The sequence below is a fragment of the Cucurbita pepo genome, chromosome LG01 (assembly GCF_002806865.2).
Source record: "Cucurbita pepo subsp. pepo cultivar mu-cu-16 chromosome LG01, ASM280686v2, whole genome shotgun sequence".
Classification (NCBI taxonomy): domain Eukaryota; kingdom Viridiplantae; phylum Streptophyta; class Magnoliopsida; order Cucurbitales; family Cucurbitaceae; genus Cucurbita; species Cucurbita pepo.
In genome coordinates this window covers 8748208-8770475 of record NC_036638.1, presented here as the reverse complement: position 1 = coordinate 8770475, position 22268 = coordinate 8748208, and the positions used below count along the sequence as shown (strand labels likewise).

The following is a 22268-nucleotide window of genomic DNA, read 5'->3' as shown; positions in this document are numbered from 1 at the left end:
TTTTTTTTTTTTTTTTTTTTTTTTTTTTTTTTTTTTTTTTTTTTTTACTTCAAAAGGTCACGTATTTTCTCTCACTTATGATTATAATTTTTTTTTTAATTAGTTAAGGAGGTAGAACTTAAATTTTGTTCGAACAAAAAATAAATAAATATTTTATGTAAATATTTAGCTGGCTCCTGCTGGGCAGGCAAACGCCGGGCCAGATGGACTGGACGAAAGGAATAACCCGGACCCGGTTGTTTGGGCGCCAATAAATTTGGAAATGACCAAATTGTCCTTTGAGGTAGTTGATGATAATTGATTAACGAACGTTTGGACAGTTTTATGAATCCCGTTATTAGATTCTTGTATTACATTATATAACTTCGATTTGTTGTGTTCGTCGACGATGGCTAATTACCGATTTTGACGCTCAATCCGAAGGAAACCACCCCGATTTCATTGCATAACCACAGGTATATTCTTGGATTTTTCCCCATTTGCATCGAGCCAAGTTTCATTCGATTAAATCCCTCATTTCTCTTCCTCTTCTCTTCAACTCTGCTCCGGAACCCCTCCGGTCGGCTGCCTTCTCAGCGCGATCACTGGGGATTCTGGCTTTCTGGTTGTTTTTTTCTTCCGAATATTACTAGTACGCCCCTGTTTTCTTCTGAGGGTATTTTTCTGTTCTTTTCTTTTCTTCTGAATTCGCGTAGTGTATAATTGTTTGGAACTGTGAGCCAATGAGGTTTGTTTTTGGTTACTTAGGTGTTTAATTTCTGGTTGCGTAGCTATGAGCGATCATCTCGTTCTGTATGTGGACCGATTAATTCGGCCGGTACCCGTTGATTCGGTGCCCAACCCGACTGAGATTGTTCCTTTCTTGCCGGTCGGTGGGGATTTGGAGGGCGACTCACTCGGTTTTCCTTGTTCGACGTCCACTTCCAATGTTGATGAGAAGAGAAAAGAGAGTGAGGATTTGGATGGAGAGGATGATTCGTTGATTCAGACAGCGGAGTGTCGCATTTGTCAGGATGACGATATAATTAGGAAGCTGGAAACTCCATGTGCTTGTAGTGGCAGTCTTAAGGTATAAAGATTGCTTCCCTTTTTAAGAAATTAACTTTTGTAGAACTTTATAGAACTTCTGTTTCTTGGTATATTTGTGCCCCACTGCTAAATGTTTCTGCTAATCGCAAATGGTTTATTACCTATGGAATTACATAGTGATCAACTAGTAATTTGAAGTATAAACATATAGGGGATATCCAGCTTGTTTTTGTAGTTCAAATCGCGGTCCTTTGCCATTGTGGTTGGCTAAATAAGTTGGTGATGATGTGAAAATTAGAAACCATTTGTGTATGAAATGTATTTGCTAAAGTGAATGCCATAAATATGAGAAAGTTTGATATGGTAAAAAGGCCGTTTACATTTCTCTTGTTTTGGTTATCTCAAATATAGCTAAGGAGACATTTATTGCTTGTGTAGCTTTACAAGTTACATGAGATGTTAACAACTATTACTTTCTCAGTATGCTCACCGGAAGTGTATACAGCTTTGGTGCAATGAGAAAGGGGATATCATTTGTGAGATTTGTCATCAGGTATGTTCACATTATTGATTTTGCTTGGTTATATTAAGTTTCTGGAACCATATATGCATTGACATCAAAGTTACGCCAGAAGAGATGTTGCTGCACCTCCTTTTGGGATAAACACAGGGTTCTTTGGCAAAATTCTTGCTTTGTTGTTGTGTAGAGTGTTTGGCTCGAAAGAAATAGTATTAGTAGAGTCAATTGGCCTTTAGGTGAGTTGTCCGATATGTTGGAAACTAAATCTTCTAACAAAATTAGAGCTATACCATAGAGCCTAACCAATGTCCCTTCCACGGTCGAAACAAATCACAGCTACATAATAATAACGAAGTAAGAAAAGGTAAGAAAACAAACATCATAATATATACTGGTTCACTCCAAACTCGGAACTACGTTCAGTCTCCTATAGTTGCAGGTTCTACTATGCTGTTGAAGATTACAATGAATCCTCTCTCGTGATACAAATCTCTTGGGAAGTCGCAACAATGGCTACTCTAACTTCTGAGCACCACAACACTGACTACTTAGGATTACAATCAATAACCCTCGTTCAACCCACAAAGAACTGGTTGCCATCAAAGCTCTACAGCCTGCTACTTACAATTGCCACACGTCGCTCTAGTTTTTCAACACAAAAAAACACCCCTAGAAAATGTGATGCTGTTACAAAAGTTGTCGCAGCGTCTTGTAGCGTCCGCTAGTTTTCAGTGCGTGTCTTCAATGTGGAGAGGATTTGCAGTGGCTTTAAGACGTTATACTCAGTGTCTCAACGCTACGACTTCGTAGTTTTCTAATTCTTTCATCTTTTCAACATCATTGGACATGAACACTATTCCGTTCTCAGCAGAAATCCGCCTTAGAGATTGAATGTTGACTTATCTTATGGAATGGTTCCCTTATGTTTTCTCATATGAACCTCTTGTCTTCATGGGTCCTCTAGCCCTGAAAGTATGATCTAGCCCTGAAAGTATGATCTGGCTCTAGGATCCCAACACAATAGTGATAGAGTTAATGCCTCATCGGGGCTTCTACTTCTCTAACTTTTTGTAATAATCAGCTTGGTTTGATTCTTTTTTTTTCTGTTGTCCCTTCCTTTGAATGGACTCTGTTTGTTTGGCTGTTGTTTCTGCATAGCTCTTCTATATTTTTTCATATTTCTCCATGAAAGTTTGGTCTCTTGCGAATATATTTTATATGCACGCGCACGCATTTGATATGCATGTGAACACATATTACTCTTTCAATATTTTGCAGATGAGCCATGACACTAGCCGGTGAAGTATCTTGGCTTGTATAAGCTGAAAGAAAAGCATTTGTAATGATATTTTCATTGAAAAATGAAGCCAAGAAACGATACAGTTCAACTATTGAAAGATTAAATAATTAAAACGATGAATGTAGACCCATATATATGCTAACAATTCAGCTACTTTGAATGTTATGGTTCTAGAGGTTTCAGCTTATCTGATTTTCTACTCTTGCATATGATATACAGCCTTACCAACCTGGATATACAGCTCCACCACCTCCCCCTCGCATTGAAGAAACGTCTATCGACATCGGGTAACTTACATGCTTCAAATTTCATTTGGAAAGTTGTTTCGAGATAGTATTTTGCATTTTTTTTTTTTTTTTTTTTTTTTTTTTTTTTTTTTTTTTTTTTTTTTTTTTTTTGTTTTCTAGAAGGATTATGGTCATTTTTCTGATTTTTACATCTAAGATACTAAGCTAAACGTGTCCTATTCTTTGTTTGCATTCTTTTTTCTGCAGGGGAGGGTGGACCATCACTGGCACCCCTTTGAATTTACATGATCCTCGCCTTTTGGCTATTGCAGAGGCTGAACATAATTTATTGGAAGCCGAGTATGATGAATATGCTGCTTCAGATGCCAGTGGCGCTGCATTTTGTCGAGCAGCTGCTTTTATTGTAAGTTTCTTGTATGATACCACAAATAAGAAATCTCAGTAGTATAATCAAGAAACTTACTATTATCATACAATTTTCACAGAGTGATGTCAATATGGATACACCAGTGCGCTAATACCTCACAATTGAACGTGTTTTCATGCTTCTCTTCGAATAACTCTCTTTACAAAATTGGCATTGCAATTTCATATACTCATAGAAAATGTATCAAGTAAAGAACCTGTTTGCTGAGGTTTTTCCATTCAATTGGGATAACATCGTTTGCCTGATTTCAATATGGCAGCTCATGATCCTACTTTTCTTGCGTCATGCACTTGAAGTCACAGATCCTGATGGCGATGATTACTTGTCTGCTTTCTTCTCTGTAAGTCTTGAGTTCATTACTCTAATCTCCTCTAGTTTTCCTTTTTCACAGATTTCTGACATTGCTCATCTTTTGCATATTGTTTTTAACCGTACCGTTCAGATTTTCTTGCTTCGAGTGGCTGGGTTTCTCTTGCCCTGTTACATTATGGCTTGTGCAGTCAACATCTTGCAACGTCGACAACGAAGACAGGTGGATATTACCTCCCAACGTTACTGTTAACTAATGATTCAAGGATAAACTTTTGTAGTAAATGTTTCTTTTTCCTTCATGTTTTGCCTACTCCAAGGAACGGGAGGCTGCAGCCTTGGGTGCAGCACAAGTTGCTTTTGTGCTACAAGGACGACACAGAGGTCTGCAATTTGCGATAGCATCAGGACCTCAAATGACTTCCCGCCAGGACACTGTGTGACTTGCATAGGCACAAAATGTATAACCTCTTCAATTTTCCAATGGTTAGATCTTCCTTACAATCTGTCTATATTTGTAATCTGACTTAATTCATTTTGGAAAACCCGAGTGTAATTCTTCACAAGAATGCTCTTGCTTTTCATGATTTGCAATCTCGTCCCGAGTAATGAAGCATCGAAACACAACCAAATTATCTTTAATTGGATGGTAGACATGAAACAAACTTTGAAATTTTATACATGATAGAAAGAAGTATAAGTTTGGTTCGTCTTGTGAACATACACAAGTGATATGTGAGGGTCTGTTATCCTCATACAAATATAGAATGGAAAGAAGGATAATAAGAAAAATGAACAAACTTTGAGGGGGATTTGTTCTATCGACTGCCATACCTGCTTTATACATAAAATGATAAAGCCTGATAATTAAAGGAAAGTGGACTGTATAAAGACCGATCCCACCTCTCTAAATAGCGCCGCCTGTGGCTGCCACCGCAACTTCCACCGCCGTTACCACCCATATCGTCTCCGCCCCCCACATATTGGGGACACTGAGCACCGGAGCGCCACCCGAGGAAATTGGGATCGGAAAACGGGTGCACAGAGTATGGATGCGTAATAACAAATACATGGGAGGAAAAGCAGAGAAAAGCAGAGGTTCTGAGAATAATGAGTCAAAAGAGAACACATAACATTATGTATCACCATCATCCATATCCGCCATTAATTATTCCTTCCTCATGCCATGTTCATGCGAAGTGGAGGGATTAATGAAATATTGAGAAACCAATTATTTGGAATACATCGTTGTTTAAGATTTTTACGAATTATGTTTAAATTGATTGCTTCTCACAACCTCTCTCTCTTTCTTCTCCTTCGGACTTGGGGGTGGCCAAGATCAAACCTTTTTGGGCATAGAATTGAGGCCAGAACACAACTTTGGCTCTTTCATACACAACATTTTGGGATGCTGCTTCCAATGCTCTGCTACGTATCCAACAACCACAAGGGACTCTGCAATTGGCTTGACGAGCATCGAGACTTTTTATTTGAAATAGAAGTAAGGTTAAATTAATCAAATATATTTTCAATTTTATCTAAAAATATCTCAAAAACTTTTTAAATAATACATTTAAACTTTAAAAAAAATTTATGACTAATTTTGGATGGAAATCCTTCAACAACGTTTAAAAAATGTTCTTCAATTTAAAAGATATCATACTCTACTTTTATTTAAAAAATGTGTCGTTAATATTCTCTCATTTTTAAAAAATATGAAAAATATTTTTACTATTAATACCATACTTAAAAATTGCCTTTAAAATTTTAAAAGTGACCTAAAAACCTTAATCTTTACCTAAAAAAAATTTTACCGTCAATATTTATAAATAAGACCGTTTACACCTTATAAATTATCTTTAAACTTTAGAGAAAAAAAAAATTAGAGGCTTTAGTATTACTCGTACAAGTTTATGGGTATTTTTGAAACGTAATACTAACCATTCCGCTCATATTATTAATGATAAGGCTATTTTTTAACTTTTGGAAAATATTTAAAAGTTGTTTTTTAAATCTTTCAAAAAAAAAAATTAATGATACTTTTAAGAGCATGGTATTTTTTAAATATTTTTTTGAAATTAAAAAGTATCTTTGAAATTATATGAAAAGTTTAATGATATTTTTTAAATAAAGTCTTAACAAGTAATTATAAAGATATATTTTAACTTGTTTATTTTAAGTTTAAGGGTGCCGTTCAAATTTTTTAAAATTCAAATTATTTATATCAATTAAATTATAAATTAAAAAAAAAAATCAAATTAAAAGTTTTCAAACTTTTAAATATTTTTAAAGTTGAAATATAAATGGACACAGTACTTTCCATAAATTTAATTTTTATGGAAATTGATATAATAAAGTAACAATTTTGATGTAAGAAAATAGTTAAATAAGATTCTAAAATTTAGATAATGATAATATAAAGTAAGATTTATTGAAAGTTTATAGTGTAAAATAGAATACCCTAAAATAATATGTTAACTATTAACTCATAGTGGTGTGTGCATGTGATGGTGAGAAGACAATAATAAGGCTCTCATCAACTTGGTGTACCACAGAAGCCTCAAGTTTTATAAACAAAAGCTTCCCATATTGATGCAAACACCTTTTACAAACACAACACAACTCAAAACTAAACCCTAATTCTACCCTAACTAACTACATTAATATAAGCTCCTAAACAATAATGATACTAATCAAACCCAGTTCTTGAATCCTTCAGGTATAGCAATTAGTGGTGGTGGATACTTCGCTAGGGCATGAAGAAGAAGAATCCCATACAAAAGGACACCCAACACTGGATCTCATCATGGCCCCAAACTGGTCACCACCTGCTTGCATCTCATGTGAAAAGGGTTGTGGATAATTGTTTATGAACTGTTGATTTGCATGCAAGTCTATGGTGTCTGCAATGGGCTTTATCCCAAACTCTCCAAGCACTGATGATGACATGTTTAGCAAAATGGAAGAGAGGTCCACTCTGGATTTGTCTTGCTCTGTGGCGTTGGGTGATGGCTCAGCCAAAATGGGGAGATGGGCGAATGTATTGGTTGTTTGAGTGCTGAATGGCTTACATGAACCAACAAAGTCAAAAGGGTAAGCGTTGGAAATGGAAGATTGGGTTAGGGTTTCGAAATAGGGCAAAGTGGGTTTTGTGGGGAAAAATGTGTCATTTTTGGTGAAAGCATTGTCACATAAAGGTGGGATATTGGAAGATAGAGATAGAGCCCTTTGAGCTGTGGAGTTTGTTTTCTTGAATATCCTACATATTGCCCATGAATCCTGCACCCACCAAAACATCCTCGGTTATCTCGCATATACGTTAAGAATGAGAAACAAAAGTGGGACTGAAAGTTCTTGACCAGGAGTACCTATAAGAAACAAAAGTGGGACGATGGAAAGTCTTTGACCCGGAGTACCTTTGTGACCACATGGACTTTCAATCCCACCTTTGTTTCTCATTCTTAACATGCTATCAGAGCATCATTCTTAACGTGGTATCAAAGCATCGATTTTGGTGTTCTTAAGTATCAAAATTTTCTTTACGGTGGAATCAGGCACGGCACATCCTTATTATATTTACATTCTTAACATGGTATGAGAGCGAATAATAGGAAGATTAGATTGGTTTAGAAGGCTTACATTTGGGGGAATAGATTTATCAACAAATCTCTTAGTGGGAGAAGGATGAGTGAGGGAAGGGAGACGAAACTCATGCATCATCCAGTCAGTTTTGACACCTTTAGCAGCTCTGCCTTTATAGAAAACAAGTGATTTCTTCAACCCAATGCACTTGGTTCCATCAGAGGAGTAAATGGGGCGGTCAGTTCCAGTGGCCTTCCAGAAGCCAGCTCCAGTGACACGGTTTGGTCTAGCACTGTTCCTGTATTTTCTATCTCTAGGGCAGTAGAAATACCACTCTTTTTCTCCACTACCACCCAACTCTAAACTCAAAAAAGGACACCAAAAATGAGTTTCACCATATATATGAATGCCACCGCTCTTAAAACAACAAAAAAAAGGAACAAACTTTCTTACTTGGAAGATCCCATGGATCATATTTGTAAATGTCAATTTGCTTGATGAGTTCTATGAGCAGAGGCCTTTGTTGAACCTTTCTTTTGAGGTAAAACCCAACAAGCTCTTCGTCGGTTGGGTGAAAACGGAAGCCAGGCAGCATTAGCTCCTCTGCTTTTTCCCCTTCATTGCGCTCCTCCATTAATGTATCAACAAAAAAGTTGTGACTTAGCTTTGTAACTAAGAAACAGAGGAGAGAGTGTGAAATAAGAGATGGGTTGAGAGGCAATATAATGGTTCCTTTGAAGGGGGGGCGGGGAGGGTTTGGGTCCGAGGGATCAGCCGCTATTTGTGGTGGGTCTTAAAGAGGAGCCCTTCTTTCTAAACAAACAATTTGACAACGCCTACCAAGAAACCAAAACCCTTTTTAAGTTCATCATAATTTGAAAAAAGAAGCAACTTTTCAAGAACCCCACATCATAAAAATTGAAACTTTATTGGTTTTACATTAGTTTTTACATATAATTCGGTGAAATATTTCTTGGATTCGTTTGGGATTTTGAAGTAAGAAAGGTTGGGATTAAATAAATGAAATCAAGACATGGAAACATGGACCTAAAACCGACTTTCGATACTAATTTTATTGTGTATGTGAATGAGGGGATTGATTATGAACATTTTTAATATTATTTTATGAGTGAAGAGCTCCTCGGAGTCCCAAAATTCAGCTTCTATTCCATTCCCCACACCTTCTATTCCATTGTATTTGTCAGAATTTTAACTTTTCTAAATCCAAAAACTGAGAAATTATATTAGCAAAAAAAAGCGCAAATAAATTATATTTAGGGGATGAAATGCTAATATTAGAATTTGATGAGGGCTTATTAGCAAAATGGTGTGTTGCTTTTAATCACTCAACTGAAACAAGGTGTTTAAAATATTAACTAGTAAGTTTGATTTAGAAGCAATATAACATGTACCCATAGCTTCAAGCTGTACTTTTTATATATATATATATAGTAAGTTGGATGGATTATCCATTTAATATGAGACATAATTTAATTAATCAAAACATCATATATTATAATTTAAAGTAAGAAATTAGAGATTTAAATCTTCACATATATGTTATATAAATAGATGTCGATATTTTAAAGAATTCTTGAAAATTCATGTGTTAAATTAAATAAATAAAAAGTCAAACATTAAGTGGGAGGTAAAAGAAAGATAATTAGTGATAAATGTGAAGGGACACCAAATCCAATGTAATGTAGTTGAGTAAGGTAAAAATTAAAAGTAAATAAATAATAAGGGTCACATAAGTCAATATGGCTTGTTGGGACTCCAAAATAAAATAAAATTCAGTGATTGAGAAAAAATGTAGGGCTGGGTTGGAACCCTTGAGCTTGGGTTTACGTGCGAAGTGTGCAACTCACTTTATTTTAATTACTATGCACAATCTTCCATGCTCCTCTTTTCATTACATAATTAATACTCTTAATCACACTTATGTTTCCCTAACTTTAAATACATTTATTTATATTCAACACTTCCTACACAAATCTTTGAATAATCTTGGCGTTTTTAACAGGTTTTCGTTTTAATGCACAACCACAACTGGAATAATTTAAGATATAAATAGATTCTTCTTCAAACTTGTTTGACTTTCCTATTACAATCCTTCCAGGATTGCCTCTAATAATTTAATTCAAAATCTTTAACATTTTCAAATGAATTTTGTATGGGCGGACTGTCCACTCGGTTTTTAAGGAAATCACTTATTTTGGTGTTTTTAAGAATTTTGAGGGTAAGTCAACCATTTTGAGCATAACTCGGTGGATAAGGCATTAGTTATCATTCCAAAGGTTTGTTGAGCTTGAGAGCAAAGAACTCATTTTATCAACTAGTTTACAGTAAGATGGTTCATCTTCAGAAAAATGTAGCTTTCGACAACCTATTCACTGTTCTATCAGAGAGGATTTGATGCCATTAAAAGCAACGCGAGAGGATTTGATGCCATTAAAAGCAACGCAATAGTATGTAAACAATGATCGTTTGCACAGATTGTGATTTTGAAAAGAAGCCTCCCTTGCGTCATGTTGTCTGCAACAACTCCTTGATATCGTAACCTTGGAGCTATATGCAAAGGAAGGGGAGAAGATAGTTAGCTCAGTACGCTTTGTAGTCTGAATTTGAAGCATAAGATTTCACTTTAACTCTTGAGATTGATGTCATACCGTAAGAAAGGTAAGAAGCAAAATGACGCCCGAGTTCCACAAAGCATGGATGGTGATGGGGGTCAAGAGGTTGTGAGTTTGAGCATAAGAAAATCCCAGAGCACTTCCTACATGATTTTTTATCACATATTATGCGCTTGAAATAAAGCCGGCTAAGTTATTACTGACAACTTTAGATGGTATTTCAAGTCACATGTAGAAAGAATTAAGTAAAACCAGAGTTTCAAGAGAACTTGCAGCTGATCAACATTACCAAGCACAAAGAGCTGGGGAAACTCTCCAGGAGTGAAATGAGCAAGGGCAAACACAGCTGCGCTAATCAGAACGGCAACTGGCGTGGGAATCCTGGAGGAAGGAGAGAAAGTAAGGATGAACATACTAGTTCATTATATATAAATGGTAATCTTAAAAGTTAAATCCAAGAATGTACTAACACATTTAAAGAACAGAGACAATGATGTTCACACAATCTTGTGAATTTGTACTATATAAAATAATCATGTTCAGGCCAAAACAACTTAATTTAAAACATCATCTCTTTATCGATCGCTTTTGGTCGGTCATGTTCCTCATAGCTCGTAAATCAGATACGTAAAATGAATACATAAGTCATATTAGGATCGACAGTGCAAACCCTCACCCAACATCATTCCATCCTCTTCATGAAACTATATTATAATGTCTTTCTCAATTTTGTATTTCCCAATTCTATGTTGCCAGCCGTTCTTTTGCAAGATATCTTAAAGCATGTCTCAGAAGCAGTATCACTGTACTTTTCTGTAGTTGAATGGGCTTATAAACTTTCTAAAATCTCTTCTTATATGTAAACAGCACGTGTTTTTGTACAAGTCGAAATTTTTTTGTGCATCACAACCATTTAATGGTCGTTTTTGTAAGAAAAGCTCGACTTAATTAAGGAATTGCACCATGGTTTCATGTGCAAATGAGTGATAACAAAACTTAGGCTCATAATACTAAGAGACCATACCACTTAGTAAGAGACACCATAAAAAATCCACGAAACACGGTCTCTTCAAGAACTGGAGCAAGGACCCCTGTGATGCCCACCAGACAAGCAGTGCTGAAATGAAAACATATATGCTGGTTTCACTTTCTTTCTAAATTAACTGCAGGTCTTTAGTAAATTGGACGCCTAAGTGATGAGCCTTAGGAAGGCTGAGACATTTTGAAAGCTCGAATATATATAAAATCGAAGTAACCTTCCGCCAACAACCTGATGCTGGAAGATCCAACTAGTGGAAGCAAGCGTACTAAAGCATCTGTCTGAAACCAAAATAAAAAGAAAGCTTAAGAGTCTGTTCTGAAAAATCCCAATGAACCAGGACCGACAATAATAGTTTCAAAATAATGAAGCCAAGTTCATCCATACTTCACAAACATCGTTCTTTTTGTTCAATCACTTGATGGAAATTCATATTGAACCAACAACTAACTTTAAGTACTCTGTAACATAAAGCTATCAAGAAGACACAAACTGCAAACGGTTGTAGAGCTATGTACTCTCCAATTCCAGCTAAAAATGGACAATGGAAAATATGGAAAGGATCTTATCATTTCTAACCTCTCTTTGAGTACTCCCGCCATTAAATGAAGACAAGACGGCTCCTGTCACTGCAATAGAAGCCAGGGCACCCACTAGACCCACTCCTGCCCATAAGAGCCAACCCTTCTGCAGATTCAAGGGGTCCCTAATATCTGAATGAAAGAAAATCACCATGAATGTTAGATCCTGATCTAGATACCAAATATCTGACTAAATGACTACTTATAACATGGATACTTTTCCATATGTTAGGGAAAAAAATGATTAAGGACTCAACAATAACTTGTAATTGAGAATACCATAGCGATAAATGTCATCAGGAAGTGGTTGGAAAGTGTTGGCAATGCTGTATATGATCCCAAGCACTGCCACAGTTGCAATGCTACCAAAACAACCAACGAATAGCAACTTCTCATTTGAATGATATCACAAAATTTATGTGCAGGTTTGAATTTGAAAAACTAGACGTTCGTTCTAAATCAAGGCATACCCTTGGTTCAGGAGAAGTATTTCAGCTTTCTCATCTAAGCTTAGCTCTTCAATGCGAATACCAAGATAAGGAATGGCAGCAGATTCAACCAAGCCTGTCACGATAACACTGTCTGGGAAAACATTAACTTCTGCGCTACTTGCAAAGTGGAAGCAATTACACTCGGACAAAGCAAACATAGTTACAAAAAAAGCCACCTTAATCCACAAGCTAGTGAAGTTAATGAAACTGTTTGCCATCCCCATGGCACCTCCCACCGCCTCAAGATAGGCCATCCACCCCCATTTCCCTAAAATAATGATTCTCAGTCGTCTTAATAAAACCCAACTCAAACCATTTTCTTTTTAAATCAAACAAACAGCTGAGAATTTCTTAAACAAAATGCCTCAACATAGTTACAACATGAACTTTTCTTTCAGCAATCCAGCATATGTACTTCAGTTTCCTGCTATTTCGTACCTTTTACGAAATTCAACAGCAAGTATGTCGAAAATTAATGGCGAATTAGACGATGAGGAACGTACCTTCTGCTGAAAATCGCCGCCGGATTCATCTTTAGCATTGAAGAAGCAAAGAGGACGAAACCGATTTGGGGACAGGGAATTCGAACGTCGAGGAGACAATCGCAGGGACAAATTACGGGAGCCAATGAGTACAATCTTAGGAGTTCGTTTCCCCGTGGATTTCAGAGAAGACGATGGCTTCCATGGATTAGAAAGACCATAGATTGAAGATTCAGGTATAGTTGTGAAGGTGGTCGAACAGGCAATCTTCATTTCTTAATCAATTCTTTACGAAATCCGTGAACTGGAGTTTCGGTTCGAAATTTTCGCTCTTACCAAAGAGGATAATGCAACGAATTTGGAACTTCAAGACGTCGAACACTCGCGACGAGAAAATGTGCAGTGAGTTGAAGTCCGGAATGCTAGTCGACGGTCGACACAGTGAACCGAACCAAACCCATTCAATTGGCACCCGGTTTCTTTTTCAAACCATTTAGCGTTGGCCCAAACCAACACGGTTCGTCCTTGAACCCAATCCCAAAGCAGGTTCCTCTACCATGCCGTGATTCAAATAAGATTTCATTTTATTTTTATAAATCATCTCCACGATATTTGGACGGTCAACATTTTTAGTTAGCTAATGTAGTTGTAAAAACACCAACCAAACAATCTAAACAAATCAATCTTATATGTTATGTGTTAGTGGGATGTACATCTAGACAAAAAAAGAGTGGGGCATCGTGAACTTGACACACTCACGATCAGCTTAAGGAGAATTCAAGCCCCATATTCATTTTTCGTTGAGATTTGTCTTCGTCAACCGAATGTCGCTCGTGAGGAATCCAAGCTTGTACGACCACACGCCGTCTGCGCGTGCATGTTCGATCACACAACCGACTTGCCTCTACACTAGACTAAGTCATTTTGCTCGACCTTGTCTCTACTTGGGACCATGGTCTCTCAATGCAACATCACATCTTGTCATCTTGGTTCCCAATCAATACAGACCCACGTGTCATTCATAACATCAGAACATCTCGAACATCCATTCATCTAGGTTCTATCGAGATATTGGACCTCCCTTGTCCATGCAATGTTATTTACGGATACCGTTTCGGATAGCAGGTGCAAAATTCAACTTCTAAAACGCGAGCAGGGACGCAATACCGGCGTACTCGTGCCGCCTGATACTGTCCTTGAAAACTTTATTTCAAAGGAAGTTGCCCGAGACACTTGTCTCAAAAAGCTTGCCCTCACTGTGACTCACGCATATGCCATAGGGTAACTCGCTTAGACCCCAAGGCCCAAAGGTGGTGGAGAGCTAACATTATATCTCCCCCTACTGTACATTTTGAGGCATTTTCAAAGTGGTGGGTGTAGACATGATTTTGGCGAATGGGGCGTTCGTCAGGTGTCCGATTGCCCAAATTCCTTTTGAAACTCCTACTTTCGAGGTTAAGGCTAGGGGTCCTACTCAACTCTTCAACAAGCCTATCTTTGACACTCTTGTCTACTCATTTCCCTTATCTTTCTTGTGCCTCGTCTCCTCTTCAATGCACACATTATATAGTATGTTGGATGATGCACCATTCTCCTCGATTGCATCACGGCATTCGTCTAGGCCCTTGTGTGGTTAGATGGGCGCCACTTAAGGGTCACTGCTTCACTTGTCGCAACGTGAAAATCACAACCTACTCTTTTTATAGTAAGATCGCGACACCAAACGGCAAACAAATGACAGCATGCATATGACAGCCAACAAGTCTGATAAGAACGAAGAGATGTCATAATACAATTAAAGAAGCTAAGTAGTAGTAGTCTGAAACTTAAAAGTGACAGGTGAATGAGGCCCTCCAATTAACCTTGCGCACACTAGTAACCGGTTAGATCCAACAACTCTCCTCTATGGATTGATCACATAACTTAATATCAACTTCTCACAGTCGAGGCCTAAAAACAAACCAGCATCACCCCCCACCTGCATCGTGGCTTTATCAAGGCATTCTCTGAGTGCACTATTTTTCATCAAGCTCCAAAATATCTTTAACGTTTAGCTGAATTAAAACCGAATAATTAGAAGTATGAAAGTGTCAAGTGGATTAAACAGGACAAATAGATTGGTTTTTGTGTTGAGGCCAACCAATTGACGTGCACCCTATAATTCGTATCGCAAGCCCTTTCCTTTCTTCGATTGTTCCCATATATATAAAGAAATATCAACCCCAGGAACCTCTAATTACGTTAAATCCGATGCCTTTTGCAAGAAAGCTACGTCCAAAAGTGCTAAAATTGCGTCAACCAACAGAAGTGAGACATCCAGGCATTGGTCCAACTCAACGACGAGACACCATTTTTGTTTCATACTTGATTATTTTCTAATCATATACCTCACAAACAGCCCTCAAAAGTTGAGTGGGAATAATAGTGAAGATGATGGGAAACATCAAATTGACAAACCAACCACGACGCAAAACAACACCTTTCTTTTTATTGTTTGTTCCTGCAGAATCTTTCAAGTTTTGAGAGCAATGGGACAAATTAGTCCTCTCCTCTCTATGATTTGGCCTAAAATCAACTGTTTTGAGATGTTTTCAGCCCAGAAGCTTCGTTCAAACCCAGCTGGTCGCCTTTCCATAATATCAACTGTCGCCCACAGACTTCAACTTCAATGTCTCCGCTGTGTTCTAGGAAGTGGACCCTCATTCACCCAATACATACACGTCCCATCCATCCAATTTGATCCATAATTTAGGAACTATTTTCGCTTGCTCGCTCGCTGATAATGTTCAAAATCTATGACTAGGAGATATTGTCCGCTTTTACCTGTTACGTATCGAGTCATTCCGTACACTTTTTTGCTTAAATAATATCACAATGAGTTTTGTTTTGTTATATTAAGTGAAAATACAAAAAGCTGGGAAACCAGGGAGAGATGGAGGATTGATGGAGATGGGGATTTAGAAAGAGCTTCACAGCAATGCATTTACGTGTAGGATTTGGAGCCTTATTTGGAATGTGGTTTAAAACTGAATAGAGTGTCGAAACTCAACAGAAGCAAACTGGGTGGGCGGAGATGTTAGTAAAAGCAGGAAAGACAAAGGAGTCCATCAGCTGAAGTGATAGTACATACGATGTCTGCTCTGTCCCCTTCTCTTCACTTGTATTCGTAAAGAAAGCAAGTTTACGTTCGATCCGGGAGCTGTCCAAGTCTTCATTATTATTTCTGCGCCCGACTCGACTCAACTCCTGGTGTTTTGCCACGCCATTAATGCACTCCACGCCCCTGCCGACCACAAAACCAAGCTGTTATTATGATATGAAATTAGGAATTTGTCAGTTTCTGGTGAATTAGTAGAACCCAAATCAAACCCACTTTCCTTTTTCTCTCACTCAACACATGCAAATCCAAATATCTATCTATCTATCTATATATATATATAACACCCACCACGTATACTTCTTATGCACCTCTTGTTCTGTTTCAATCATCGACAAACAACAGCCAGCCCCGCCGCGCGGCGCGCACTCATTTCTTCATTAACATGGGAAGAAGGGTGAGCTTGCCGCCGCCTGTTTGCGATACAAACCTCCCGCACCTTCGTGAAGCCTCTTTCTCTTCCTACTTGAACCATGCAGAGAAAGAATTTGTGCGTAAGCTTGCTGAATCAACTCGAGATCGCTCTAATTCTGTTACTACTCAGGAAGAACAGGATGGAGATATTGAAGTTTTTGGGGCTGAGAAATATTTCAATGCGGGTGCATTTGATACTCAAAAGCCCCTCAAATTCCCTCCCAAGAAGCCTCACAAAAGGATTCTTCACTCCAAGAAGCCAAGAACTAGTACTTCTAGTACTACTACTACTCGATCTGGAAGTCCAAGTGTTCGTTCTCAATCCAGTTGGAATAGCCAAAAGGCACTGTTGCAGAGTAGTACTGTAAACGCTGATTCCATGTCGTCTAAGGCGACAAAGAAGAGCAAATCCTCACAATTGGCGAAGGGGTTTCTCTATAGATGCTATTGCTGCGACAAGAACTTAACCAAATCCAAACCAAACCCCAAACGGAGACAAACAACCAATGCAGGTTCAAATTTCACGTTTGAAAGCTCTGTTCCAGTTGATCTGACGCCTAAAAACTCTGCCTCGGCCCTGAAAATGCAAATTCAAGTTGAAGAACAACAAGGGCAAAAGCCAATTGAGGTGTTTGAATCTTCTCTACCCAGTGTGGACTCTCTGAATGTAAACCACTTGGAGAAGAGGCTTTCGATGATGACATGGAACGACATCGTTCCAAAAGTGAAGGATTCTTCAAATTCTAATTCAAATAAATGCAGCCTAATCTACAACGATGATGCGGGAAGTGATGCAAGTTCGGATCTTTTCGAGATTGAGACGTTAACGGGGAACCCCAATTCGTTTCTCACAACACAACCCTCTGATTGCACGGATTGTGTAACACCCACCACTTGTTATGCACCAAGTGAGGCCAGCATCGAGTGGAGTGTCATCACCGCCAGCGCCACCGATTTCTCCGACGAACACCGCCTCTCCACCACCAGTCACGACGTGAAAGCGAGTCTGAGGCGGCGTTCGAATCATCTGATGGGTTGCAAGAATGAGAAGGCGGTGAGAGTGGCCGGAGATAAGTACGGTTCTCCGGAGGAAATCCAACGAAGATGGGAATCCTTTGGACGACTTACGAGGTTCGAAGCTCAGAGGCTTGCTGCAAATTCTGTTCCTCGTCAGTATTCACCCAAAATCTCCAATATTTTGTATGTTTAATTATTATTTTTTTTTCCAAAAACAATTAAGCTTTCGATTAATGTCAGAAGCAGGACATTATCTAGTTTGATTCCTCCTATGTTGATTTATTTCATCATCGGATAATAAGAAAAGAATTGTTTTTTACTGTTTTAACATGAATCTTTATACATAATGAATCTCGCTTTATATATTTGAAATAAAATAAATAATTTCTGACAAGATTAAACTTTTTTAATTTTATCATATACTTTTATTTCAACAAACTAAAATTTATAAATTTATTAAATTTATGTTTTATAGAATAATTTTTTTTTTTTTTTTTATAAACTTAGGGTTCTGATCAGATGTGACCACAAAATGTCATTTAATGCTCTACCCGACCCCTAAAATGCCATTTTTAATTATTAAGGTTTGGTTTCTTATAGGTTCTTGAATGAATTTGTTTTTTCTCATCTTATCATCTTGTGAATAATTAATTAATATCGGGTCCTTTAAATGTTCCGTCCACGTTATATTATATTTCGAGATGTAACTTGTAACGGTTTAAGCCTACCGCTAGTAAATATTATCCGCTTTGGCTCATTACGTAATGTTATGTAACAGCCCAAGCTCATCGATATTGTCCGCTTAGTCTCGTTAGGTATCATCATTGACTTGTTATTTATTGCTCCCGCTAAGGAGAAGTTTCCACACCTGTTAAAAAATGTTTCATTCTCCGATCTCATAATTCACCCTCGGGTGGCCCAGCATTCTCGTTGGCACATCGGGCATAGGGAGAGGTTTCCAGTTTCCACGCCCATCTAAGAAATGCTTCATTCCTCCGCCCAGTGTCCGACTCTTTACTAGAGAGATTCTTAATTCGTTCCAAGAGAGATTATTAATTCGTTCCATTCCCCTCACCTAACCCATTTTGCTTTCAATTTTCTTTTACTCCTTTAAAACTTTCTTAATTTATTGAACAATAAAAAAATATCTCCTTTGATGTATTTTATTTTTTAAAAAAATTATCTAATTACTCGGTTTTTTTTTTTCTATGATAAACTATGTAATTAAATGAATTATGTGATCATGGACGAATACACGTAAATTAACTAATTAAAAATATATATAATTATAGGAAAGTACAATTATTATACATTTCTTTTATATTAAATAAAGAATGGAAATTTTTAAAAAATTTGCATTAACTAAAGAATATTGTGTGAAATAAAAACTAAAAGACTAAAAAGAAATTTAAAATTTAAAGATTGTTTGGTGTTTGATGTTCCATATTTTTATTTCCTTTTAGAAACAAAATTAACATCGTATCTCATTTTTCATTTTCTTTGTTTACAAAATATCAATAATAAAAATATTATTTTATCATTATTATGCTATAAAATGCATAATAAATATATATTTATGATTGAGTCAAAGTATTTTGTTTCAGTCTATGATGAACACGATCGGTCCAACTCATTTCAATCATTAGTCTGTTTTTCAGTGCTACTTTTATTCTAATCTCTTTTTTTATAAGCTGACCAAAGACCCATCAGATGGATCCAAACACTCCCTTGGGAATGATGAACATATAGTTCTTATTTAATCATAACATGTATCATTCCCTGATGCCTTTGTTTATGAACAAACAACAATATCTAATACTCATAGCATGTGAACTAGAATACATGAGCCTGCAATATCTTAATTTTCCCCCAACTGCTGAAGTTCAGAATATGAAACTGCCCCTCAACTACAAAATATGTTTGGGCTAGATTTGCTTCTTTACAAGAACAGAGCAATCTATGATTCTACTTTAGCAGATGAATGATATACTTCAGAATGGCATGGCATTGTATAAGGGTCAAGTACCGGTTACCCATTACAAAAAAAAAGAAGAAAAAATCACAATAGGATTCAACTATAAAACTTCGAGGAAATAGTAGTAACTAAAGTGTAAAGACACAAGAATATGCGTATGATACAAATTTAGTAGTGTAGTGGCTGGCTAACAGAGAGAGAAGTAAATAATTAACATATGCTAGCTATGGAACAACTAATCTTCCTTAAGTCGAGCTTCGAAACCGCCCCCTGCTCTCTTCTCTAATGAGTAAGGCCTATAGGTACCAAATATTCTATCCCACGTAACAAAAAATGGCTGTGAGAAGTTGTACTTACTGCCATATAGCTGGTGATGGACATCATGATATGCAGAATTGTTTCGGAAGAACACATGGAAGAGGTTTCCGGGAAGCCATAATCCACAATGGTCATCCACTGTTTTGATGGTGGCAAAGGAAAAGAAAAAGATGGCAACTCGAGGTGACATCCCAGAAACGAGAAAAGATAAAGCTCCACCGATTGTGTCAAGGAGAAGACCCTCCAACGGATGATTGTATAAAGCTCCAAATGCATAAGGTACAACCAACCGATGATGCTGGGAATGGACGTGCTTGTATAGGAACTTGTTTTGGTGCATGTATCTATGAATAAAGTATTGCCAAGTGTCCAACACGAGCATCGCAACAATAAACTGAACTACGATTGTTAGCCAAGATTTTGGGCCTGTAGCAACCTCCCCTTCATTTTCAGTCACCTACATGATAAGTTAAGAACAAAAGCAATCATCAGCAACGGGCAATGCTCAAAGTAAATGAAAAGTGCAACAAAACGAGACGCCCAAACATTAGCCACATAATGACTCGCTACTTTTAGTTCATAAAGTGTACATTCATTATATTAGATGCAGATTGGCAAACGAATGAACAAGTAATTGTGTAGCATACAGAGAGAAATGATTACATCCAGCAGATCAGAAATAATTGCATGATCTATGGACTACTAATGCTTAACTGATATAATATTGCAATTTTGGCACCATTCAAGTAAGTTCTTCAACCCCTTCAACTTCAGGCATGGGTAGGTTTCTGCCTCAAAACCAATTTCTGTTTCTTAATTATATTGGCTAATAGCTACAGGATAGTTTCAGCCAGTACTCAGAACAGTAAGAAAACCAATTGATGTGAAAGAAATCATACACTGAAGCAGACCGTAGAGTAAGTCGATTTGATGGTGTTCTGATAGGTTATATCAGAGAGAAACATGTATTTAAGAAATGTGAGCCAGAATGCTACACTTAAAAAACGAATATTCAAGAACTGCAGACCCAATAAAACAATGCTCTAAATATGGAGGGATAGAATTGGAGCACAGCAAACGGTATCTTTTCTAAAATGATATCTATCTACACAGGACAATTTTAAAGTTCTTTCATCTACTTTCAATGGGCTTCCTTCCTTTGCCTTAACCACCTAAAGTCCGAGACGTAAGGGGGAAAAGATCAAAACTTACGCACCATCAACCACTCGTTGGAAGTAGTAAATTCGGTGACATCCATACATGAGACAGCCCAAGGATTGAGTTTGGTTCGAGATGTCATGCCACAGAAAAATTACAAAAAGTTTCCTAAATAGTTTCTCCTTTCTTGGAGGGGAGATGATAATTCTGAAGTAAAGTAGTCCGAGAATCATGGACGATTTTTCAGAACTGACTGGACGATTTTTCAGACGATAATACGTCGATGAATCTTGGTCTGCCAGACTAGGAAGAGTATGCAAATGATGTCGGTAATATAGCTCGTAAAATGGAGCAAGAACTAATCAAGTCACAGACCAGTAGTGAATTTCGCAGTGCTAATCACTTGTTTATTACTTCTCAAAATAATAAGAACAAGAATAATCCAGTCTTAATGCATCGATATCTAGTGTCTACAAATCCATATGAACTACAAGCAAGTGGGGGACCGGGGGGAGGTAACAAAATATAGCACAGCTAGAAGGTGAAGACTTTCATATCAAGTGGTGGTTCAACTTTCCATATGACCCAGTGCCACCTCTTTCAACTAATAATGCCCTATAAATTTGTCCTGACTCTATACCAGGCTAATTTCAAAGTTACAATTATGATCAAAATCACATACGCATTGAAATTAAATGAACTTGAATTGACATTATGCAATGCATACCTTAAACAAGAGGATCGCAACGATTGCCTGAATAGTATGTTGAAAGAAAACGCCTCTAAGCACAGTGCTTTTGGACACTAAGTTCTTCTCCTGCTCATCTTTCTTGGAGTGCAAACGGTAGTTGTCAAATGAGCCAAGAAGAACATAAATCCCAGAATATAGCCAATAAACCAAAATTGGTACAAAAGTGCCCAAAATTTGATCAGAGATTACAATACCCATCTTGGAAAAGTACCTAAAACCGATCAAATACTAAACCCAAAAAGCAGCCAGAATTGCATTAGGAACCAAAGCTCCCGAACAATTCTCCTGCAGGTTGAGAAAGTGCAGGAAGGGAATCCCAAATCCAATTCCTATGAAGGGAAAGGAGAATAAGGGACAACCTTCCCACACTGGCCTCTCTACAAGAAGGAAAGTATATGAAACAACACCCAAAATCAACGAAGGAAGGGGAAAATGAAAAGAATTCGAGCTAGGGTTTGCAGAAAAAACAAAGAAAAACCTGTGAAAGTAGTACACGAATCATGGAAGAGAGAAGGTGGAGATCAAGAAGAATCAAACTACGTCGTTTTTTTTCCCCTTATAATTATTCCCTTTCCAACGATGAAAATGTCGTCGTGGGACGTGGAGGAGAAAAGTTTCGATTGGGAGGCAATCCACGTGGCAATCAGTGAAAGGCTCAAAACGAGGTCCATCTGGATGTAGGGCTGTGATTGACTGCTTCGTAAGTTGATATATATTACACGAAAATAACTACCTCGATTTATCCGTTATAAGAAAATAACTATAAATTTTATACCATTAAATATAGGAAAGACAATTAATTTTTTTTTTAAAAAAAAGAGTTTAATATCCCTAAAC

At 37.3% G+C, this 22268-nt stretch overlaps 5 protein-coding genes across 7 annotated transcripts; 2 read left to right on the top strand and 3 right to left on the bottom strand.

Annotated features, from left to right (window-relative positions):
* Positions 1-465: 465 nt before the first annotated feature.
* Positions 466-4425, top strand: LOC111810398. The gene is made up of 8 exons (XM_023697108.1): positions 466-655; positions 771-1069; positions 1511-1582; positions 3069-3136; positions 3344-3500; positions 3784-3864; positions 3967-4056; positions 4154-4425. Exons 2-8 carry the CDS (start codon positions 773-775, stop codon positions 4274-4276), a joined length of 888 nt encoding a protein of 295 aa, XP_023552876.1. The 5' UTR covers positions 466-655; positions 771-772; the 3' UTR covers positions 4277-4425.
* Positions 4426-6548: 2123 nt separating this feature from the next.
* On the bottom strand, positions 6549-8049 carry LOC111810387 (protein FEZ-like). The gene is made up of 3 exons (XM_023697097.1): positions 7869-8049; positions 7473-7774; positions 6549-7112 (listed from the first exon to the last, which is right to left on the bottom strand). The coding sequence occupies exons 1-3, from the start codon at positions 8047-8049 to the stop codon at positions 6549-6551; spliced, it is 1047 nt and encodes a 348-aa protein (XP_023552865.1).
* A 1674-nt stretch (positions 8050-9723) lies between these two features.
* Positions 9724-13041, bottom strand: LOC111810338. Of its 3 annotated transcripts, XR_002817396.1 has the most exons (11): positions 12663-13039; positions 12336-12427; positions 12139-12246; positions 11948-12030; positions 11667-11800; positions 11319-11368; positions 11073-11165; positions 10338-10429; positions 10085-10191; positions 9858-9983; positions 9724-9827 (listed from the first exon to the last, which is right to left on the bottom strand). XR_002817396.1 is itself a non-coding variant. In XM_023697052.1 (10 exons), exons 1-10 carry the CDS (start codon positions 12912-12914, stop codon positions 9942-9944), a joined length of 1053 nt encoding a protein of 350 aa, XP_023552820.1. In that variant the 5' UTR covers positions 12915-13039; the 3' UTR covers positions 9724-9941. The 3 variants fall into 3 exon arrangements, 1 of the variants encoding a protein (XP_023552820.1); XR_002817397.1 differs by having other exon boundaries at positions 9724-9983; positions 11305-11368; positions 12663-13041; XM_023697052.1 differs by having other exon boundaries at positions 9724-9983.
* A 3083-nt stretch (positions 13042-16124) lies between these two features.
* On the top strand, positions 16125-17490 carry LOC111810324 (protein PHYTOCHROME KINASE SUBSTRATE 1-like). The gene has a single exon (XM_023697027.1). It carries the CDS (start codon positions 16184-16186, stop codon positions 17420-17422), a length of 1239 nt encoding a protein of 412 aa, XP_023552795.1. The 5' UTR covers positions 16125-16183; the 3' UTR covers positions 17423-17490.
* Positions 17491-19216: 1726 nt separating this feature from the next.
* On the bottom strand, positions 19217-21979 carry LOC111810354 (sphinganine C4-monooxygenase 2-like). Its single transcript, XM_023697066.1, has 2 exons — positions 21408-21979; positions 19217-19979 (listed from the first exon to the last, which is right to left on the bottom strand). The coding sequence occupies exons 1-2, from the start codon at positions 21627-21629 to the stop codon at positions 19440-19442; spliced, it is 762 nt and encodes a 253-aa protein (XP_023552834.1). The 5' UTR covers positions 21630-21979; the 3' UTR covers positions 19217-19439.
* Positions 21980-22268: the final 289 nt, after the last annotated feature.